The sequence below is a fragment of the Brassica rapa genome, chromosome A07 (assembly GCF_000309985.2).
Source record: "Brassica rapa cultivar Chiifu-401-42 chromosome A07, CAAS_Brap_v3.01, whole genome shotgun sequence".
In the NCBI taxonomy this organism is placed as follows: Eukaryota; Viridiplantae; Streptophyta; class Magnoliopsida; order Brassicales; family Brassicaceae; genus Brassica; species Brassica rapa.
The window spans coordinates 1,833,839-1,856,400 of NC_024801.2; the positions used below are offsets into that span (position 1 = coordinate 1,833,839).

Consider the following 22,562-nt stretch of genomic DNA (forward strand, 5'->3'; position numbering starts at 1 on the left):
CTGATTTGAGGGATCTCAGAATCCAAGACTAGAAGTCCGTGGACGAGTATAAATCTGCACTGTTTAAGATCGTTTCTAAAATGAAACTGTGTGGTGAAAGTATTACGGATCAGGATATGCTTGAGAAAACCTTTTCTACTTTCCACACAAGCAATGTGCTGTTACAACAACAGTACCGTGAGAAAGGTTTTAAGACCTATGCTGATCTTATATTCTTGTCTCTTGCTCGCTGAGCAGAACAATGAATTACTAATGAGAAACAGTGAGATGAGACATGTTGGCTCAGCAGCACCACCTGAAGCACACACCACTGAGGACAATAAAGAGTCCCACCATGTCCAAGGAAACGGCTATCATGGCCGTGGTCGAGGAAGTAGAAACGGACGTGGCCGTGGCCAAAGTTCCTTTGGCCGCGGACGAGGGAATCAGAATGGACGAGATCATGGACATGATCGTGGCTCATTTGGACGAGGCCATAGTCGCGGCCGTGGATCTTCGTTCAAACCTCAACACTCGACCAACTCAAGCAAATCAGTGTGCCATAGATGTGGTATGGGCAATCATTGGGCTAAGACTTGTAGGACTCCCAAGCATCTAGTTGACCTCTATCAAGAGAGTTTGAAAGGGAAGAATCCTGAAGCCCATATGATCTATCAAGATGATGAAAATGACTTCAATCATGAAAAGGACGATCCCATGGATTATGAAACTTCAGATTGTCTAAAAGACTGAAGATTGATTTCAACATTTGTAATCTAGATTTTGATGTCCTTTGATTTGGTGTTTTCATTTCCATGTTGCCATTTCTTTAAAACTTATTTTAAACTCTAATAATAAATGAATCATTTTATTATTGAAAACACCAATATGAGTTTATAAATTGCGGGTATGGTACACATTAAGGGCTACGGCCAGATATGTGTAAGGGCAAGCATTTAAATTCTTTATATTCACCCAGAGAAACCCATTGAGATTATATAGAGATATAAGAATGGTTTCCACAATGATACAATGGGAAAAAAGAAATAAAAGTTCATCCAGAGTTATGAAAAATTGCCCAAGGTCATAGAAAAGTGATCTAGACTATACCTGCATTATCTATTGATCTAGACTATGCCAAGATCAGTATGATAGAGGCAAAAGCCATGGTAACCAGAATGGTTTACTCACAAAATTATACACTTTATGGTATGACCGGATTGGCCATCCTGGTCCAAAACATGATGCGAAATTGATATTGGAAAGGGCACAAAGAGTTATCCCATAGAATCTCACGTGTGTCGCATGAACACAAGGGAAACTCATTAGGCCATGATGTCCCAAGCACTTAAAGATTATAGTATGTCCATGAGGGGGCAGTGAGGACAAATCCGCTCATGTCCATACTATATATATAGCTTGGCTGAATCCTTTTATAAATCTGTTTTGGCCATAGGTCCAAACTCTCAGTCCAAGGCTTGGGGACACACGAATTTACATGCAAGCATCAGACCATTTTGAGTGAGCATAGATATTCCTATCTCAAATTTATTACGGGTCATGAGCCAGACATATACCATCTTGAGATATTTGGATAAGCCACCACAAATATGTGCCGTCTAAGATGGATCCTTAGAAGAGGATGAGGATGGGGATATATGTTGGATATGAATCTCCCACAATAATGAAGTACCTTGAGCCAAAAATGGGTGATCTATTTAGTGGCCAAGAACACGGATTGCAAGTTTAATGAATCCGACTATCCAACATTAGGGGGAGAAAGTAATAAGCTGGTAAAATCAATGTCTTGGCAAGATCCCCGGACTAAAGAATGTGAAATAGACATCCATTTACAAAGCTAGCTAATCAAATGCCAGACACATTTGCTGACCCGAAAAAGAATGACTAGGTCATATATAAACCAGCTTGTAAAGCACCAACGAAATTGATGTCCAAGAGAGACACAGTCAAGTTGCTACAGAGTCTATACAAGATAGACCAATAAGTTCCAAAAGTTAAGAATCCTCGGAAACAAAAGAGAAAGGTGCATATAATGATAAAATCCGAGGTTGAGAAAACCATCCCAGACATAGACAAAGGCCGACCGGCTCTAAGGTACAGGCACCAAACAATGTAGCTTGGGACGCCAAGCTGCAGAGTATTAAAGGTCCTGATAATAATGAATCTCAATCGATTATATCATGTCTGGAACATAATGGAACATATAAAGAATGTCGACATAAGGTGATAAAATGTAGCACTTGAACATATGAATATAAGCGAGGATCATGAACCCACGTCAATATAAGAGTGCGCACTCGTAGAACAGATTGGATTGAATGGAAACGTGGGGTTAAATAGTTTAAAGAAGAAAGACGTATTTGGCCATATGATTAAGACGCCATATGATGTTAAAACCAGTGGATATAAATGGGTCTTGTGAGGAATAGAAATCGTGAGATATAAAGCTGATGTTGCACAAGGATTCTCACAAAGACCAGTAATAGATTATGAGGAGATATACTCCCATGTGGTGGATGCAACTACTTTTAAATTTCTCAAAAGTCTGGCTATATAAGAGAAAAAAAATTAGACTTGCAGTAAATTGATGTAGTGGCTGCATATTTATATGGTCCATTGGATAATGAAAGTACTAGAGGGTACTGAGCTGAAAGAACAGCAAATTTTCGAGAACAATATTGATAATCATCAAAGGACTTATAGAATGGTAATTCGGATTAACCATCCCCGACATCAGATCTATTAGATAAGGGTTCAGCATAGCAGAATATGTTGCTGCTGTATAGTTAAGGCAACTACTCCCACGAGACTCTCTCGTGAGGCCGAGAGGAGATATTTAATCTATCCTTCTCGATCGGGTACCAATATGTTGCTTGAACCCTGGTGCGACGCATTTTTCATGCTGAGTCGCTACCACCTTGCCTTGGTTCGAATTGGTATTCAAACGGTTTAAACATGGACCAAAGCTCGCTCAATGTGTTTTCCCATAAGGTCACTTGGTCCGGACACAAACCTATTGTAAGTCCCAAGAAGGACATGGTCGTGGGTATCCTTGACTTGGACACGGATCCTTTGGTCCCAAGAAGGACAAGAAATATGTCCTTGGTCCGGTAAAGTTCCTTACCCAAGCGCCATTGGCGCCTTGATATTATAGGCAAGCCATACTAGGCCGAACATGTGTTCTAGACGTGAATCTCTTATATGTTTAGCTCATGTTCGACCATGAGGCACTGGAAATAAAGACATACACGTCCATTACCTTAAGTACTGTTGGCGCCTTGTCTTGATGTATTTGTCGTATCATACACATCCGGACATGAGTATTGATGTAAACCTATTGTCTAGGTTTAGGTCATGTCTGAACATATGGGACTGAGACAGGATAAAATACATCCTACAAGGAACTAAATTTCGAGATTACATTGGCGTCCATGAAGCAGACCATCCCGGCCACATCATCCAATCATTCGGAAATATTGGCTATATATGAGGCCAGCCGCGAGTGTGTCTGGTTGAGGTCGATGACCCAAAATGTCTGAGCTTATTGAGGGATGGCCAAGAGCAAGGCTCCAACCGTGATGTATGAGGACAATGCTACATGCGTTGCTCAGCTCAAGGACGGCTACATTAAATAAGATAGGATGAAACATATATTGTCTAAAGTTCTTCTTCACGCACGACCTTCAGAAAGCCAGCGAGGTCCTGGTCGTCCAAGTACGATCCAGTGACAATTTAGCCGACCTATTTACTAAGGCACTTCCGACCTGCACGTTCAGGAAACTCACGCATCAGATTGGGATGCGTAGGCTAAAAGACCTTCACTGATGTTCACATCAGGGGGATTAGTACGTGTTGTACTCTTTTTCTTTCATCATGGTTTTGTCCCACTAGGTTTTCCTGATAAGGTTCTAATGAGGCAACATTAAGCGTATTACAATCCCTGTATGGTTATGGCATCTAAGGGGGAGTGTTATAAATCAATTGATGGATGTCCATAACCGGCCCAACACCTAGAGAGGGAGACGGCCCAACCCTAGAGAGAGAGAGAGGCGGCCGCGACTCTCACTAAAAAACTAATTATTCTGTTTTCTGTTATTTCACAAATAACCCCAACAATTATTTCTAGAATATAGAAAATAACTTCTCAGTAGTCGAAGAATCTGAGGATTGAACAATGTTTTAAACAAAGGAACACAACAAGCGTAAGAAAGGCGCAGAAGATCTCTCGAAGATAAGATCCCAAGATTTGGTATTTGTCCGATTCTTTAACCATGTTCAAAGGAGGAAAAAGAAGACAGGAACACCTGAATATTCCCAAAAATGTGTTGCCTTTCCTGTTTCTCATTTCGATTAAGTTTATGCATGCAAGAACAAAACAGCAAGAAGAGCTAACGTAAGAAAAACTAGTTTAGAAGAGGCTGCACGAAGAAATAGTTTATTTTGGTTTCCTTGATGAAAAAATCATCATAAATGGACCTATCATTGTCAAAGAATGTTGTTCCGTGGGACCACGGTTTTAGAGGGTTAAAAATCTCTGATTATGCCAAAGTACAAAATCTTAGTACTGTGTGTCGCCTGAGATTTGTCTTATTGTGTAATTATTGGAATCATGTTCTGACGTACACCTACTAGCTAAAGCATCGGATATAAATAGGGGTTTAGTACACACGAGAAGATGTTCCTTTTTTTTCTATAGAGATGCCCAATATAAACCAGTAAATGTAAGATTACCTGAAGTTGCTCAAGAAGCTTGACACCAATAATGGCAAATATTCGCTTCTTGTTATCGTCCTTGCGATGGAAGGGAATCGTCGACAGAGTTAATCATCGAAAAGACATATCATTTAATCGTTAATCCAAGAGATGCAAAGAGGAACTCTAATACATAATTATATCGCAATCACACGAGATGAATATTAAACATAAGCTTAGCCATCACATGCTTTTGAGTAGTATCTGATACGATAGGGGTTTAATCCGACCCTAGTGCTCATAATGATGATAAGATCAAAAATGCTGAAAGAGGTAGGGAGGGTCCAATATTATTTGTTGGTCTACTGTACGGACACTATCAAGAAAAGGAAGCATCCTGATTTTCTATAGCAGTGGTCAAAGAATATCGCAATTCCGCCAACTATTAGCTAGACCTTCTAAAGGATTATATTCTAATGATCATCGTCATAATCATCAAAGCAGCTTCTTTCCAAAAAAAAATTGTCCCGTCACTAAATATATGTGGTTACTAAAAGAATATTGGGTCACTCTAAAAATCTCTCTTTTCAAAAGATATATTCCACCAACTGGCTTATATTCTTTTCTCGTCCTACATATAAGGAGCTCCACACTCTCATCAGCTAAACCCAAATCAACCCTGATCTTCATCGTTAATACAAACCCAACTTCTCAAAACTCATATACACTTCCACATTTTCACACTAATGGCTTCCAACTCAATTAGCACTTCCCGGAGCTCAAACTCGTCATGGACAGCTAAACAAGACAAGCAGTTCGAAGTGGCATTGGCTACATACGACAAGGATACTCCTGACCGATGGCAAAACGTTGCAAGAGCAGTTGGTGGAAAATCAGCAGAAGAGGTGAAAAGACACTACGAGTTGCTCATTAGAGATGTGAATGACATTGAATCAGGACGTTATCCACAACCTAGGTACCGTAATACTAATTGAAGCCATTGAGATTCCTCTTAAGAAATAACTACATGCCTTCACATCCAGAAGAAGACATTAAGAGCATCTATATGTAAAAGAAAATTCGATGTTATTTCCTATATTATTGGCTTTTAATTATTTCTGTTCGGTTTCCAACTATGTAATAATCTCTCTATTCCATCCCAATCTTATCTATTTAAATTTGAGTTCATACAGTCTAGACAGAAGATCAAGTTTAGCTTGGGCGTTTTATGGAACACAATCAAAGCAAGTTGCGTAGCATATCATGAGATCAATAAAGAGAGAAGTCCACACTAAAACCAAGTAAAACAAATCATTGATGTGAAAATAAAAAGTAGAAAATGAATGTTTTCGAATTTGAAATGGGTATTAACTATGAACCCTTCGGATTAACGTATATCCTTCGACCAAAAAAGGAGGATAAGTTCTTATAATTTTAACTTTCAACTAGATTTTGAATTATTATTTTTGTTAACAAAAATATATTTAACAAAAATTATAATTTTATACAAATTCCATATGATTTTAAGTTTTGTTCATAATTTATATTTAATTTGTGTATCTAATTTATTTTATGTTAGTAACTAAAATCGAATATAAGATGAAATTATAATATTTAATTTTTAATGAAGCATAATACTTTATAATCATTTATATTTTATAGAATAAGATACAATCATTTACAAAGTTTAATTTTTCTTATTATTTTATAAAACAATATAACAATACAATTATATGAGAATGAAAATATAATTATCTGTTTATTGAAACGTATTGCACAAGTTTTAATTTATGTTTCTATGATTTAACGCTAAAAAGAAATATATATATATATATATTAGTTAAAATTTGTTTAATATTCTTATAATAATTTAAGAGTTTATAGGTTTACGCAACATATCGCGTACTTTATAACCTTTGTATGTTTGATAAAACAACCCGTAAAAATTACACATAAAAATATGAACAATAATCCGATATTTATATAAGCAGGCTTGGTGCTGGTTTTTAGAATTAAAGGTGTATATTTTTGTAGCTTTTAATCGTATAAAATTCTGAAATTTAGAATATTTTGCGGATGCCAATATTATAAAAATTTAAAATATTAAGAGTAATATCATTTGATGCCAAAAATATACATTTTTGGCTAGGTCTAAATTTTCTGTGAATAGCATAGATAACTGAATAATCAACTGTGTTTAAGGTATAGATTTGTGATGGGATAGTCTATTTATAAAATTTGTGAAATCTATCTATAACATTAGTTATCTAAGATCATAAGAGATCATTTATAAATGAAATTTTCAATAATAATAGCAACTTTAACAGTTTTATGAATTGTATATATACAATCAAAAATATACTGTGTAGATTTTGATAAATAATATCTTAAATTAACTGCTTAAATTTGTTTGTAGTTATGTATTTCAATTCAATGTAACATATTTGTCTTTGTTTGGTTAAAAAAAATATTATTAAAAATGTTTGTATTTTTTTGTTCGGTACTTATAACTAAAATATTCATACATAAGAGATTTTTGGAAACCTAAATATTTTATTAGTTTTAAAAAATAATAGATTATTTAACAGTATGGAATATATAGTTGAGATATGATAGTAAAAATTGCATATATAGTTGTGAATATTGTATTTAAAAATGAATATAACTTAACCGATCTTGTGATTCAAAATCTTGCAAATCTTAACTATAATAAATATATTATATACAGATTATGGAACCCATATTTCTAGTCTATACCAGTTAAATTCTACAAATTATTAGTTTTTATCAGTTTAAATTTAACTAATTAGGTCTATTTTACATAAATACAATTGTTAGTTTATTAAAGAAGAATTAAACATATTCTTTATAATGAAAAGTATAATGTGGTATAGTTTATAATGGGAAGATAGTTATTTGAAAGTAACAGCAACATTATGTTATTTATAATTAATAATTCTGTTTTTTTTTTGGCTAAAAATCATTTAAATACTGATTTGAATTGTGTGGCTCACTTTAAAAAGTATATTAATTTAATAGTAGTGTATAGCACTTCTCTTAAAGTAAAAAAACAATTGCGTATTGAATATGAAGCATCTTAAAAAATATAACTCGTGGAAGTGGAACACATATTTGAAGTTATTTATACGGGCTTTTTGCAAATATAACTCAAAATTTAAAGTCAAACACAAAATTAATCCTTGATTTTTTTGAAACTTTCATTTGTCATATTCATCCCAAAAGCTCGGATTATTTACGAAAATACTATTATTTTTTTTTCAAAAATGAGTATTTTTACTCCATTATCTTCATCTTCATCAAATATTTACGATATTGTCATTTTCATGAATACACAACCACCATGAACAACCAATTAAAGCTTTTAATACACCTAAAATTTGATTTTCGCTCCTCCTATCTCATTTCTTATGCACTAAAACAACATCTCTTTCACTTTCCATTTATATTTATCTAAAAACCCCAAGATTTTGATTCTAAATTTTTTAAGGTTCATAGAGCCATTCAAGCTCATGATTTTTGGTCATTAACAAGTAATTTGCTTAGGTGGTGAAGTTTTGTGTTGTTGAAGAATCTAAGCAAATTATCTTAATAGTTGCAGCTATGAAATCAATTTTTTTTCCAGATATGTCCGTAAGAAGATTTCCATGTAAGTCTTCTCCGATGAGAAGACTTACACGGAAGTCTTATGGTCAATGCATAGGTTTTGCAATTGACTTTCTGTAAGTTTTCTAGAGACGACTTCCAGATGAGAAGATTTACACGGAAGTCTTATGGTCAATGCATAGGGTTTGCAATTGACTTTCTGTAAGTTTTCTAGAGACGACTTCTCTGGAAGTCTTCCAACTTTTCTGTGTTAACAAAAAATCTCGAAAATACCAGAGAAGACTTCCCGATAAGTCGTCTAGGATAAACATGTTAGTTTTGCAATTGACCGGATTGTATTAGAAATTTGACTTTCTCTAGACGACTTACAGGGAAGTCTTCTACATTAGTTTTTGTAAAACTTGTATTTTCAAATTTAACTTTAAGATATGTTTTTGAACTTTCAAAAGTGTTAAAAGATTTCAAGAATATCGAGTCATGTGATTTAATGTGTCTTCTTAGATCATAATATATACTTTTAACTTTCATGAAATTTAAAATTTCAATTTTTACTTACAATTTGAATTTCCCGTTTTTATTTTAATCTTAATTTTTCTGCTTATATTTAAATTTTCTGCTTTAAATTTTCCGTTTGAAATTTAAGTCTTCCGAGAAGTGTTCCGGAAGACATCCCAGAAGTCTTCTGGAAGACTTTCTAGAAGAATTCTAGTGAAATTGTTATATGTTTTGACTAATGTAATGTTTGATCTTTTGTGAATTTGACTAAGTATTCTTTATAAGTTTTTTCCCTTAGTTGTAGTAAATTTGACCAATTTTGTTTTATTTTGTCAATAACTTCAATAATGTCAAGTACTTTTGGCAAGATAATTGTAGACATGAACATATTTTGCCAATTTTTTTTTCATTAATAACTCTTCAAATTTACAAAAGAATTCACAACTAAAAGAGTACACATACAAATCACAAAACAGACCATAAACAAAACTATTATAGATCATTCATCTACAAAGACAATATTGAACTCCACTTGACATGGGAGAAAACTCTGCCAGAAAACTTCCAAAAAGTCGTCTAGTGCATTAAATGTTAGAAGACTTTCAAAAAAACTTCTATGGAAATCTTCCAAGTCTGTCTCAGATCTGAAAAATATGAATATCTAAAAGGATTCAAATGGCTTTAAAATATAGAAAATCATCAAAAATAAGGTAAGAGATTAAAACAACCAAAAGAGTTTTTAAAATGTAAGAGCTTTAAACAATAAGAGGTTACCAACTAAAATAATATAATTTATAGATTTAGGAGTGGAAGATGAAAACCATGTAATGAAAAACCTACAAAAGAAGATTAATTAGTGAGAATGACATGAGACAAAAAATGATAAATGATATAAATTTTGATATTTTCAAAAAATGATAAATTTTGAAAAAGATAAGAGCTTTAAGCAACCATATGTTACCAAATGAAGAAAAATCAGACATAGAAAATTACCAAAACACTCAGATCTGTAATGAAAGAGCAAACATGGGAGAAGTCTCCGCTAGAAGTCTTCCAGGATGTCTTGTAGTGCATTAAATGTTAGGAGACTTCCCTGAAAGTATTCCAAGTCTGTCTCAGATTTGAAAAATATGTTTATTCAAAAGCATTCAAATGACTTCAAAACATAGAAAAACTTTAAAAATAAAGTAAGACTTAAAACAACCAAAAGAGTTTTCAAATGATAAGAGAATTAAACAAAAGAAGTTACTAAATGAAAAAAAAAATGATTTATGGATCTACCTTTAAAGTAGTAGAAGATAAGAACCATGTAATGAAAAACATGTAAAACAAATAAATCAGTGAGAAGATATGAAATAACAATAAATTGATATAAAGTTTGGTGTTTTTAAATTAAAATAGATTAGAGAGAGGTTTGAAAGTTTTAGAATGAGAAACATTACTTTTTTGTAGCATCAAATTGAAAGGAAAAGAGAAAATGTGTAAATTCTCCTATATATTAATTGAGAAGTCACTTTAGTGATTTATGCTGACGTGTCGCTCATAGAAGAATTCTCCAGTTAATTTTTATAATTTGATTGGTTGATGGTTTTTCATTTTTCATTTATTTAATTAAAGTTCTTAAAATGAAACTATTCATAGAATTACCTAATCTAATCTATGTTTCCAAACATACAATTAAGCATCTTAAATATAGATGAATTAACATAATTTGTTTATAGAAATATTTAAATATCTTGATTACATTATATAAGTTGATAAGATACATATAAATACATATGATTCTATAGAAACAATTATAAAAACGGTTTTTATTATGTTTATATTAGTAGTGAATAAAAAATCATAGATTTTAGAAAACTAATTAATCTAAACTTAATAATATTAATTAAATTCACTCATTCACTTTATATAGTATAAAAATATGTCAAATGAATGCAAAACAGTCGAATATATAATTCTAGAAAATTCCAATCACTTTCCAATGACAATGTAATATCATATATGTGTTATCACTTTTAGAAATGATTAAAATATTTTTATATATTAAAAAAAAATTATATGGTAAGTTATTTAAACTTATATTAATCAAGAAAAAGTTTATTTAATTCCTCTATGTTTCCAAACATACAATTAAGCATTTTAAATATAGATGAATTAACATAATTTATTTTAGAAATAATTAAATATCTTGATTACATTATATAAATGGATAAGATACATATAAATACATATGATTCTATAGAAACAATTATAAAAACGATTTTTATTATGTTTATATTAGTAGTGAATAAAATAAATCACAGATTTTAGAAAACTAATTAATCAAAACTTAATATTATTAATCAAATTCACTCATTCAGTATATAAATAGTATAAAATTATGTAAAATGAATGCAAACCAGTCAAAAATATAATTCTAAGAAATTCCAATCATTTTCCAATGACAATGTGATATAATATATGTGTTATCACTTTTCGAAATGATTAAAATATTTTTATATTTTAAAACATTAAAATTATATGGTAAGTTATTTAAACGTATATTAATCAAGAAAAAGTTTATTTAATTCATCTATTAATATAACCAGATGAATTAACATTATTATATGATAAGTCATTTAAAATTATATTATTTGGTAATTCATTTAATTTATTAAATGTTAAGTCATTTAATTATATTATTCAAAGTATTTTTCACAGGATTTTTCTACAGTTAATACTCTATTAATATAATTCATGGATTATAGTAAAATTAGCATGCTTATTTTTAATAGGAAAAAAAGGAGACATAAATAAAAGAACAAGAAGGAAGAATAATAAAATATGTTTGTTGGGTTTCTGTTTTTTTTTTATATTCTTATGTATTTAATTTTTATTTATTTCTTGAGGTATATGACTTTTTTGTGTTACTATAAATGTGAACTAATTAGTTTTACGTGTTTTTAAAATGTTAAGATAAATTTAGTAAGGAAGTTCAATAAAAATGATCATCTCTACAATTGTTAAAGTCAAAGATGGAAAATATAATGTAAATTAAAAGTAATAAAAAATTATTTAAAAATTAATGAGATGTATTTTTTACACTATAATAAATTTTAAAATGTAAGATAATAAAATTTATACAAATAAAAATATTTTATTTCATATAATATTCGATTTCACATTAATATTAAGTATATATGCGTAAAATAACGACATTTGGTTATTTAAAAATTGAAATATAATTTTTTCTTATTAGTTAATCAGATTTAATTAATATAGGTACGTTTTAGTTTAATTTAAAATAAATTAAAACAATATTTTTAAAAGATATGTAAACTATGATTAGTTTTAGTTAAAAAAATTTGGTTGAATGAGTTAGTGTTTGATAAAATAGTGTGATGATTAGAGATAATTTAAGGAAGAATTTGTTTGCTTATCTCATTTGAGTTTTATGTTAAACACTAAATTAAAAAAATGAGTGAGAAAATGTGAGTTGGAAAAAATTATTAGAAACATTGTTTAAACTATCATTTTCCTAATACATGTTTTTGTGTTTATCTTAACCAAATTTATTCTTAGTTTTAAAGAGATAAATCATACTATATATTAATTGAGAAGCTACTTAATTGACTTTTGATTATGTGTCTTTAATAGGTTAAGTTTTTAAAAATAGTTATAATTTGATTGGTTATTAACATTTATTAGTTATTATTTTAATCAGATCTCAAAATATAAGGTAACTTTAGAACTAATTAATACAAATTACCAAGTAACACAAATGATATTACAAATAATGATTTATGGTAACGAATTGTTGAATTAGAGAAATAATATATATGTTTTATCAATTTATTTACTTTTATCAATTAGTTATATATAATTAAATAAAATATTTTAGCATTCTTTATAGAAATAAATTTAATGGTTATATACTATTATAAGAATTATATTTGTAGGTAAGAAATTATTATAACTTTCATGTTTTTAAAGCCCACACAAAACATTTACAAAAGATCTTTCATGATAAAAGTTTCCGATCATTGTATTGGTCATATTGGAGTTACACAAAAAGACACACTTTTTTGTTTCTCTTGAGAGCTAGAGTATTTTCAGTTTTTTCATGTGTTAAACTAAAAAATAAAGTAATTCTATAATCAATTTTCTGAATTAATTATAATATTCTTTTCTGTAAGAGAAAGATTTTTAATGACTACATTTTTCGAACTATTTTAAATCTCACATATCTTCTAAAAATATATAATAAATTTTTGATTATCCAAATATTTGAAATTAAAAATTAATTTTTTAATTTTTAATTATTATTCAAAAATTATAACAGTGTAAAGATAATATATATTTCCTTATATAATATAACTACCTGCAAAATAGCGGGCAAACACTAGTTTTCTTTATATAGAGAGACACAAATTCTAATAATGTCAAATATTATCGATTCAGAAGACTTTCAAGTAAGTCTTCTTTTAGAAGATCTCCTAGAAGACTTACTTGAAAGTATTCTAGGAATTTACTATTCGTCCAGAAGACTTCAATATTTTTATCGAAAAACTAAAAATATTTTTAGCGGGAATTAGAAGACTTTCAGGGAAGTCTTCTAACCGATAAAATAATATTCATCAGAAGACTTCATGGATGTTGTCTAGACCCTAAATATAAATTCTAAACTCAAATAACTAACTAAATAGAAACAAACACTTCATTAAACTTAAAAAGTGTTTAATATACACAAAATTAAACACATATAAGTCAAAATCGAGTTTTTCAGAAAACAATTAATTTCTAAAATCTAATCCTAAGAATACATACAATACTACAACATATGTTACCAAACTCTTAAGTAAAAAATACCATGACACACTGCATTCCTCATCTATATTGAAAACAATTCAATTTTACTAGATCTTAATTTATATCATTTACAAATGCTTATAACTACATGATCTCAATTTTTTCCCATCAAAATTTTTCTTATAAAATTTATAAATTACTTTTAAGATGTACTGTATGAGAATACTTTTTTTAAGTCTTCCAGAAGACTTACAGAACCTCAAAATACTTAAAAACTTCAAAAGACTTTACAGAATTATATTCGTAAAAATGAATTCTGTTTTTTTTGTTTGGTCATAAATGGCTGGTTATAATTTTATTAGGCTTTTATATTAAAATCAAGTTTTAAGTCATATTTGGTAAATTCTATTCGCGTTACGTTTTCTGCACCAAGCCACCAAAACAATGGTTGTGCCATAATAAAAATATCACGTAGCTTAAGTTTCCTTTTGTTTTCTTTCCTTCTAAACTTAAGTTGCCTTTTGTTTAACAACCAAAAAATGAAATATATGTTATCGAAATTCAGTCTCAAATCAATATACACTTAATTTAAAATTAGTGTATTTATCTATTCTATTAAAACTGAAGTACAAAATAATATTTATCTATTTTTAAGTAGGTTCTTACAAATTTTCAATTGACTAATTCTAAAAATTTCATTTATTGTTTACATTTAAGTATTTTATTACATCTTTTACATTTCTTTTTCACTCTTACAAACTACTTCATTAATTGTATTACCATGATAATTCGATGTCATTTATGTTACATATTAACCATAATAATTTCACGTGTTTAAATAAATTGCTCCATTAGTGACACGAATTCAACCGGTTAACAAAATTATTTTTATTTGTTTAATCAGTTAGATATGGGTATTCAAGTATACGTTCGGATAAAGATCGGTTGCTACGAGTATCGGATTTTTTGGATTTTAAAACTACAGGTGGGCTGTAACAGATGATCGGTGCACTCCATCACATAAGTCGGAAAGTATTCCAAACTCGGATTAAGCAGTGTCGTATGCTTTCGGGCTATTCCACTCTGCATCACTAAATCCTCATGGGACAGACCGGATCAGTCGATAGGGTTTATCGAAAAAAAAAATATGGGCCAGATACATAATATTTTTAGAGTTCAAATCTTTGACAAAATAGTGTCCAATGATTTTCACATTTTACCCTTGTTTTTGCGTATGATCGCGAAATAGTCTTTGCGCTTGTTTTACCCTTGTTTTACCCTTGTTTTTACTCTTCCTTTGTTTGGTAATGATGATTTGTGCTTGTTTGACTTGGAAGTCTTCGATAGCCCTCTTTGTGGCCCTAATATTTTTAAAACCAGACCGGAAACTGAACCGGATAACTATTGGGTCACGTTTTAACATGGTTCGACCAGATCAAACGTAGTTTAATAATCTGGTTTAATATATTTTTAAAATATAAATTTAGAAGTAATGTTAGTAAATATGATACATAATTAAAATATAATTAAATTAAATAAATAAGCATTATAAATATAAACTAGTTTTATATTTATACGGATGGTTCATAGATTTTTGATAGTTTTAATGATTTTTTATCACTTTAATAACTCTAAGATCTAATCCAACTATATGATCGGTTCATGGTTAAACCAGTTATTAGATCCAAGCCGGCTATGTAACCGGTTCATAGTCGAATCCGGTTCAACTATTGAGTTGATCCGGTTTTAAGAACACTAGCCCAAAACCATGTGTTACGTAATAAATAATTATATTTTTAAAATGAATAAAAAAAATTATTCCCAACAATATATATAAGAATAGCCAAAAATTGAGTACCTAATTCGATCTAACTTGTGGTAAATATGTTTGAAAAATGTTCACCTGTTGTGTGCCACTAGAGTAGGCTATTGGTTGTTGCGGTTGACTCCGTATATATCCCTATATGGGAACAAATTCGCACTGATAAAGAAAAGCTTTTTAAATTTATGTGATCAGATTCCAATCTTTACATGATCCCTTTGAGAATGTCCCAGATTCTACGTTGTGAAGATGCTCCCTCGTACTCGTCTGCCCACATGAAATTTTAAGCATTTAATTATATATGGGAAATGAACTTGTGAATTATATAAAGGTATATCCACTATCGAAAAAAGTTGAATCATTGAATACATATAATATTAAGTTTTGGCAGAATTTTTTTGTGTGATAAAATAGCTTAGAAAGAAAAACAAATCCCCAAAATAGTATTTATTAAATAAGAAAAATATTAAATACCTTAAATCCAAAATTCTAATCCTAATTCATATTCTTAAAAATTGAACCCTAGATTTAAATATAAAATATTTTTAATTATTATTAGGTTATACAGAAATATATTTTCATTTTACTCTTTAATAAATCATCTTTTGAAATTTAAACAAATCCCGTATACTATTTTGGGAACAAAAATGTTATTTATTTTAGTGCTTTTAAAAATTAAAGTATTTCTCTATTATCTTACGTTATATACATAATTTCAAATATGAATTTTTTATAAGGTTTTATAATATTTTATCGATCATTCTTTTAACTTTTAAAACAATGACTATACTAAAGATCTGGTTTTACATTTGGTATTTACACTTGTTGTAAAAAGTTAGCAATACGGCTGGAATTGAATTTACTTGAACGAATCAGAGGCTGCTACCTGGGGAGAAATGAGCCTAGCCAAAGGATCGTCAGATCTTTACGGGAAGGGTGACAGATTGGGATCGACACCTAAGGGTTAATCGCTGTGTGAAGCTGTTCAGGTGTAGCCACCTAAGTCAGTGGAAGTCGACACATGAAACAAAGGTGTAAACATCAACTCATGGGGCATGAAAATGGTTTTTCCTTATCAATATAAATAGGAGGAAAGCCTTCCAAAAGGTTATGCTTAAAAACATTAAACAAAATAATTTTCCGAAAATATAGATAACTAGGGGTCGGTCCGCCCTACGGGCAGGATATTAGTTAATTTGATATTCACTAAATGCTCGACTTGAAATTTGTTTTAAGATTCAAGAATTTAGTTATCTGTTATGTGTTACTTATTAGTATGCGGTGGTATAGTTGTTTTTCGATTATTCTTGCTTTGGTATTGTATCAAATTAACTAATTGTCCAACTCATAATTATAGATGTACAAATGTGGATTTGTGATAAAGTTTGATTACAATACTGTTTTTTTTTTAATTTTTATTCATAGTGGAGTGTGCATGTGTCAGAAATAGGTCTATATCAACTTTTATGTTTTTGCGTATGGATTTTAAATATATATTATTTTGTATAATGCATACTTGCTCTACAATATTTTCTTGTAGACTAAAAAAACTATTTTTTATAAAAGAGAAAATATTTAGTCTAGAATATAACATGAACATATGTATTGACTATATATAGAAGTTGGGTGTTATTTTAAAATGACATATGTATAGAGGTTTTTTCAACCATTACTTCACTGGCACAAAACATTTATAACTGCAAATACTTTCTTTTAAAAGCAAAACTAATAAAAGCGTGTACAACAAATATATTTTGATATATATTATATGCATCAAGTTATAAAGGTTGGAAACATTGTAAAACTGTTTGGAGCAAAGTTTTTAACTTCACGATCTTCATCTTGACGTCAGTTCAGTGCCAGCCCTGGCCACAAGCAGAAGAAGCATGAGCTTCCAGCCGACACGATAATAAGTATTTTCGCAGCCACATATTGATAAAAAGTGACTTTAGCCTAGTGGTTCTAAGAAAAATTACCAGTGCTGGAGGTGCTGGGTTCAATTACACCTGACAGCTTTTTGTTTTATTTTGGCTCCAAATATAAAATAGGACACGTGTCACTCCCATAACGCACAACTTGATGACGTGGCTTCACAGGAGGGAGACAAACATTTCTTTATATATATAGATATTTGTAGGACTAAAGCATGGCTTCTATTGATTCCTTCATCCTAATTGTTTTTCTCTTTTTTGATGTTTGGTTGTTTTCATCCTATTTCCAAAGAATTTAAGTGCTTTTCTACGCGTATGAATGTACTCGGAGACGGCTACATTGTAATATAACAAATTAAGTCCCACATTGGAGAATTAGACAAATTGTATTTAATATATAAAGAGATATCCAACTCTAATAGTACGAGGCCTTTTGGGATGAAAACCAAAAGTAAAACTACGCGGGCTTGCCTAAAGCCCAAAGTGGACAATATCGTACTAATCAGATAATATAGAGTTGGACATGGGATATCACAATCTCAACAATTGGTATCAGAGCGATTGACAAGAAATCTGTAAGAATACCAAAATACCCTTCGAGTAGGAACGGGACCCATCGAGTTAGGATTGGGAGGTGTGTGTGGCAGAGATCAAGTCAAACGATCCTGGAAGTCAGTCGTGGGACACGAGATGAATGTGATCCTTAGTTTGAGGGGGAGAATGTGATATAACAAACTAAGTTCCACATTGAAGAATTAGACAAAGAGTGTCTAATATATAAAGAGATGTCCAACTCTAATAGTACGAGACCTTTTGGGATGAAAACCAAAAGTAAAACTATGCGGGCTTGCCTAAAGCCCAAAGTGGACAATATCGTACTAATCAGATAATATAGAGTTGGACATGGGATATCACAATCCCAACATACATACAGGGGGATGCAGAAGTAAATTTAATAGGGGGCACAAAAAAGTTTTCATTGTATTTTTCTTGAGTTGGGGGCATTTATATATATTTACAGCATTTGCTAAAAAAAATAAAAATTAGTTGGGGGCACCTGCCCCTGTACGTCATACACTCTGTCCGCCCCTGACAACATCTATACTATTATTTATGAAGTGATTTTGCTGATTTGTCACATTCTCCATGATTTTAGCTAATTTTGCTTATTTGTCATATTCTTATTAGTTTTTAGATTAAATCATCAATTTATTAATTTAAATTTAAATAATATAAATATTTTGATTTCTAATTAATTTATTAATTTAAATAATATAAATATTTTGATTTCTAATTAATTTATTAATTTAAATAATATAAATATTTTGAAATTTCTAATTGGAATTATGATTATAATTATTTTAACTTTCACAAGATTTTTATTAGTTTTTAGCTTAAATCATTAATTTATTAATTTCAATAACATAACTATTTCAATCTTTCTAATTGGAATTACAATTATAATTAATTTAAAAAGTTAGGACCAATTCTTATTTTCATATGATGTAAGATGTTTTAAACTCTATAGTTTCAATTTTCTCATTCATTCCAAGTTATCTCGATTATAGTTTTTGATATCTATATTTATGTATTTTTATATTTGTTTTTTATAGTTGGAGTTCTATATTAAGATAAGTCAATGTATATATTGATCAAGTAAACCAATGAAATTTGTCATTATCTCAATTCGTTTAAAAAAGAAAAACTCTTCAAAATTATCACCGAACTTTAGTTTTTATTTAATTTTTTTTTATTTTGTTCTTATTTGGATTTTGTGTGTGTTTAATGTTTTTTTTTGGTATGTTAATTCATGTTTATGGTTCAAAAATACAAAGTAGATTCAGAGAGATCAAAAGTTCACATTCTTACTTTACTTTATTAGGTGGAATATTTGATATGTAATTATGCTCTTATCGTCTCATAGTTTTATAGTTTTCCTTTGTGTTAAGAAGAATTAGATCAAAATAAAAATCGAAGAGAATTAAAATGATTAAGAAAATAAAAAATAAGTTATCATGATGTTTAAATCATAATACATATATTACTAATTACTAGTAAAACGATCATGCCCGCATGTGCGGGCAAAACACCTAGTACTCTATTACAAAACATCAACTACCTGAGCGGGTAGATGCTTCTCGTCCTACAAAGGATGAACACTTACCATATGTTTCTTTTCCAACATACGCCTACCAAATGCTCTCGTGTTATTGTTGCGTGGAAAATAATATACTCGGAGACGGCTACATACTATTACAAAACATCAACGACCAGAGCGGGCAGATGCTTCTCGTCCTACAGGGAATGAACACTTACCATATGTTTCTTTTTCCAACAAATGCCTACCAAATGCTCTCGTGTTATTCTACCATTGAGTGAAAAATCTTAGAGTTACGTAGAAAATAATGTGATCTCTTCACTCGGCACCTTAATTTATTTTTCAATAGATTCACGAATTTCCATTTCAATTTAAAGTTTTTCTGATTTCTGATTTTTTTTTAACAATATGATTATGTTTCTAATTCTTTGTCTGTTATGAAAACTCCGTAAAGAAAATCAATATTTGGCTAAATTAAAGATCCGACTTTGTGTGTGGTATTTTTTACCTCAGTTTCTTTAATTCATAGCCAAAGCACAATTATTTATTTCCTTTGCGTGCATAAGCCTCAACCACGGCAAAGTTCGGCAAGATACGAAACTTTCAATTTCTATAACATTCTCATTCCACCATTTTAGTTGATGCAAATTTTAATGATTTTGTAATTTTTTTCTTTGAAAATGATATTATTCATTGGTTGTACGAAGATAATTTCAGTTCACTAATACAAAGGTTAAAAATGCAGAAACAAAAAATGACATGATTAAAAAAATAGTGCGAAAACATTAATTTTTTTTAAGATGAAGTTAAAAAAATTAGTATGTGAACGCATTAATTGTTAAATGACGTGAGGCCGACACGTAAACATAATCAAATTGAATCGACGTGAGGCTACCACGTGGCGAATATAGCATGAACACATTAATGACAAATGATTTTCTTTTAATATATAGGGGATATATCTTAAAATAACAAATGAAAATTGGAGTCTATTGATCTTATAGGCATTGGAGTTGCGACATTGAATAATTATGGAATTTCTTTTTGAGTTAAGAATTTAATCTGTAACCCGAATTATAGTTTCTTGCATGTTATGTAAAATTTTATTATGAGTCATTTTTGTTTCCAGCATTTTCTTGTCTTTTTCTTATCATGTATTTTAAAATGGATCACTATTCTAGGAACCAAATATACTACAATCCTGATCGTTTATCTCGTCCAAATACAAAATTCCTCTCACCGAAATTACCATGAACCTGTTCGATATCACATTATTATTGTCTCAATTCCACTCCAAGTAACAAAACACTACCACCAACATCCATATGACCACTTGATATATCCTAGTTTTCAGTACTTATAAGTATGATTTTTAGTAGTTTTCTAGGCTTTTTGGAATTTTCTATCTATGTTTTCAGGTATTATAGGTGCTTGGATGCTTTGGGAAACTTTGGTGAAACTTTGCAGGGATTACAAGGGATTTTCGTGATGCTTTGGAGCAATAGAAATGCAGAGCAAAAACGTATTGATCGATTGAGAATCAAGGTAAAAACGAATTGATCGATCGGTGGACACTTTCCGGATATTGTAATCGATCGATGGAGATACTTTGTCAATCGATTGGACGAGCTGGAGGCGAAGTAATCCGTCTTAGAAAAATACATCGATCGATTATCTCAACTAATTGATCGATTGGGCGCACACGAGCTGGACCTGAAATTTTCCTCTCTTTTTTTTTTTGGTTTGGCAATTTTCTCAAAAGTGCCCCTTGTCTATAAATACCTATCAGGACGAAAATTAGAAGGCTGAGTTTTATTTTGCAGCAGATTTTTAGGTTATTGAGTTGAGGGGAGACAAGAGATTATTCTCTGAACTCAGTTTCTTCTATTTTAATCTAATGATGTTTTCTATGATGATTTGTGTTTCTGCTTCTATGTCTGAGTAGATCCACTGTTCGGTTGATGATTTTCAATGGAATTGAAGAGATTGAATGTATATAATTGATAGATTACGGAATTTACATAGAATTCTTCAGTTGGATTGTTCTTTTTGCATGAACTTCATTGATCACTAAGTTCAATGATCTTAGGTTGATTAAAGGTATCGGTAGTTGGTTTAATTGCCTGAAACAAATCCTTGTGAGCAAAATATCTTTAACCTGTGAAAGTTGATGTTATTGTGCTTTGTGAACTTATCAGAACTTGTTCTTTATGCATGTTCATCTTCCTGAGTCCAACGAAATTAGTTCATTAGGTTGCTTAAACATAGTAATTGGAGCCATGAAAGTGGAAAGATTATAAAACAGAGTTGTGAGTTCAAGAATGGTTCTTCATTGATTCCTTGGCAAATATATGCATTCATGACCTGATTTCTTCTGAATTGCCTGAAGCCTAGCGCTTTTTTTTCATAGTTTATATCGTTTTAGAGGTTGATTGTTTTGAGTTTTTAGATTAGTTTTTGGTTTTTGTTTTTCCAAAAACCATTTTCCATCCAATCAAGATTTTGAAAAAATGGATTCCCTAAAATGTAGGGAAACTAGTTTTTGGAAATAACTGATTTCTCAATATAGAAACCAAAAACCAAATTTTCATGGTTTTTTCAAAACTCACGTGGGTTTTTTAATTTTTTAAAAATAATAATTATATTTATGCTTTTATATAAGAAAAAAATAAAGAAGATAATTTCTATACACAAATAATGTTTAGTAAGAATCATTTGCTAACTATTGGTACTTTCTACTAAAATTTGTGATATATTTTTTTAGTAATTTTTTATTTTGTTAAAAAAGAAGAAATTAACTTATAAGTTAATTTTTTTAAAAAAAATAACAGACCAAAAAATCATTAATCAAAATTTTTAAAAGCTCAAAAAGATTATAAAATTTTAAATTCAAAATTCAAAATATATTTATAATTGTATTCAGTTTTCCAAAATTCTAAAAATATATTTAAATTTTATTTAGTATGTTTGAATAATAAACTAACTGTCAATTGTATACTGTTTAATATGTGTGAAATTATATAGTAATTTGAAAATATAACTATTTATATTTTTATAATATTTGAATTATAGAATATTTGAAAATATAACTATTTTAATTTTGTTTAAA

General features: G+C 29.9%; 1 protein-coding gene and 1 long non-coding RNA gene across 2 annotated transcripts; one reads left to right on the top strand and one right to left on the bottom strand.

The window, feature by feature from the left end:
• Nucleotides 1-747: 747 nt before the first annotated feature.
• LOC117126575 lies at nucleotides 748-20,639 on the bottom strand. Its single transcript, XR_004449205.1, has 3 exons — nucleotides 20,627-20,639; nucleotides 11,725-11,736; nucleotides 748-2,696 (listed from the first exon to the last, which is right to left on the bottom strand). It is a non-coding gene; the product is annotated as an uncharacterized LOC117126575 (long non-coding RNA).
• LOC103828400 (protein RADIALIS-like 4) lies at nucleotides 5,339-5,884 on the top strand. The gene has a single exon (XM_009104001.3). It carries the CDS (start codon nucleotides 5,439-5,441, stop codon nucleotides 5,685-5,687), a length of 249 nt encoding a protein of 82 aa, XP_009102249.1. The 5' UTR covers nucleotides 5,339-5,438; the 3' UTR covers nucleotides 5,688-5,884.
• Nucleotides 20,640-22,562: the final 1,923 nt, after the last annotated feature.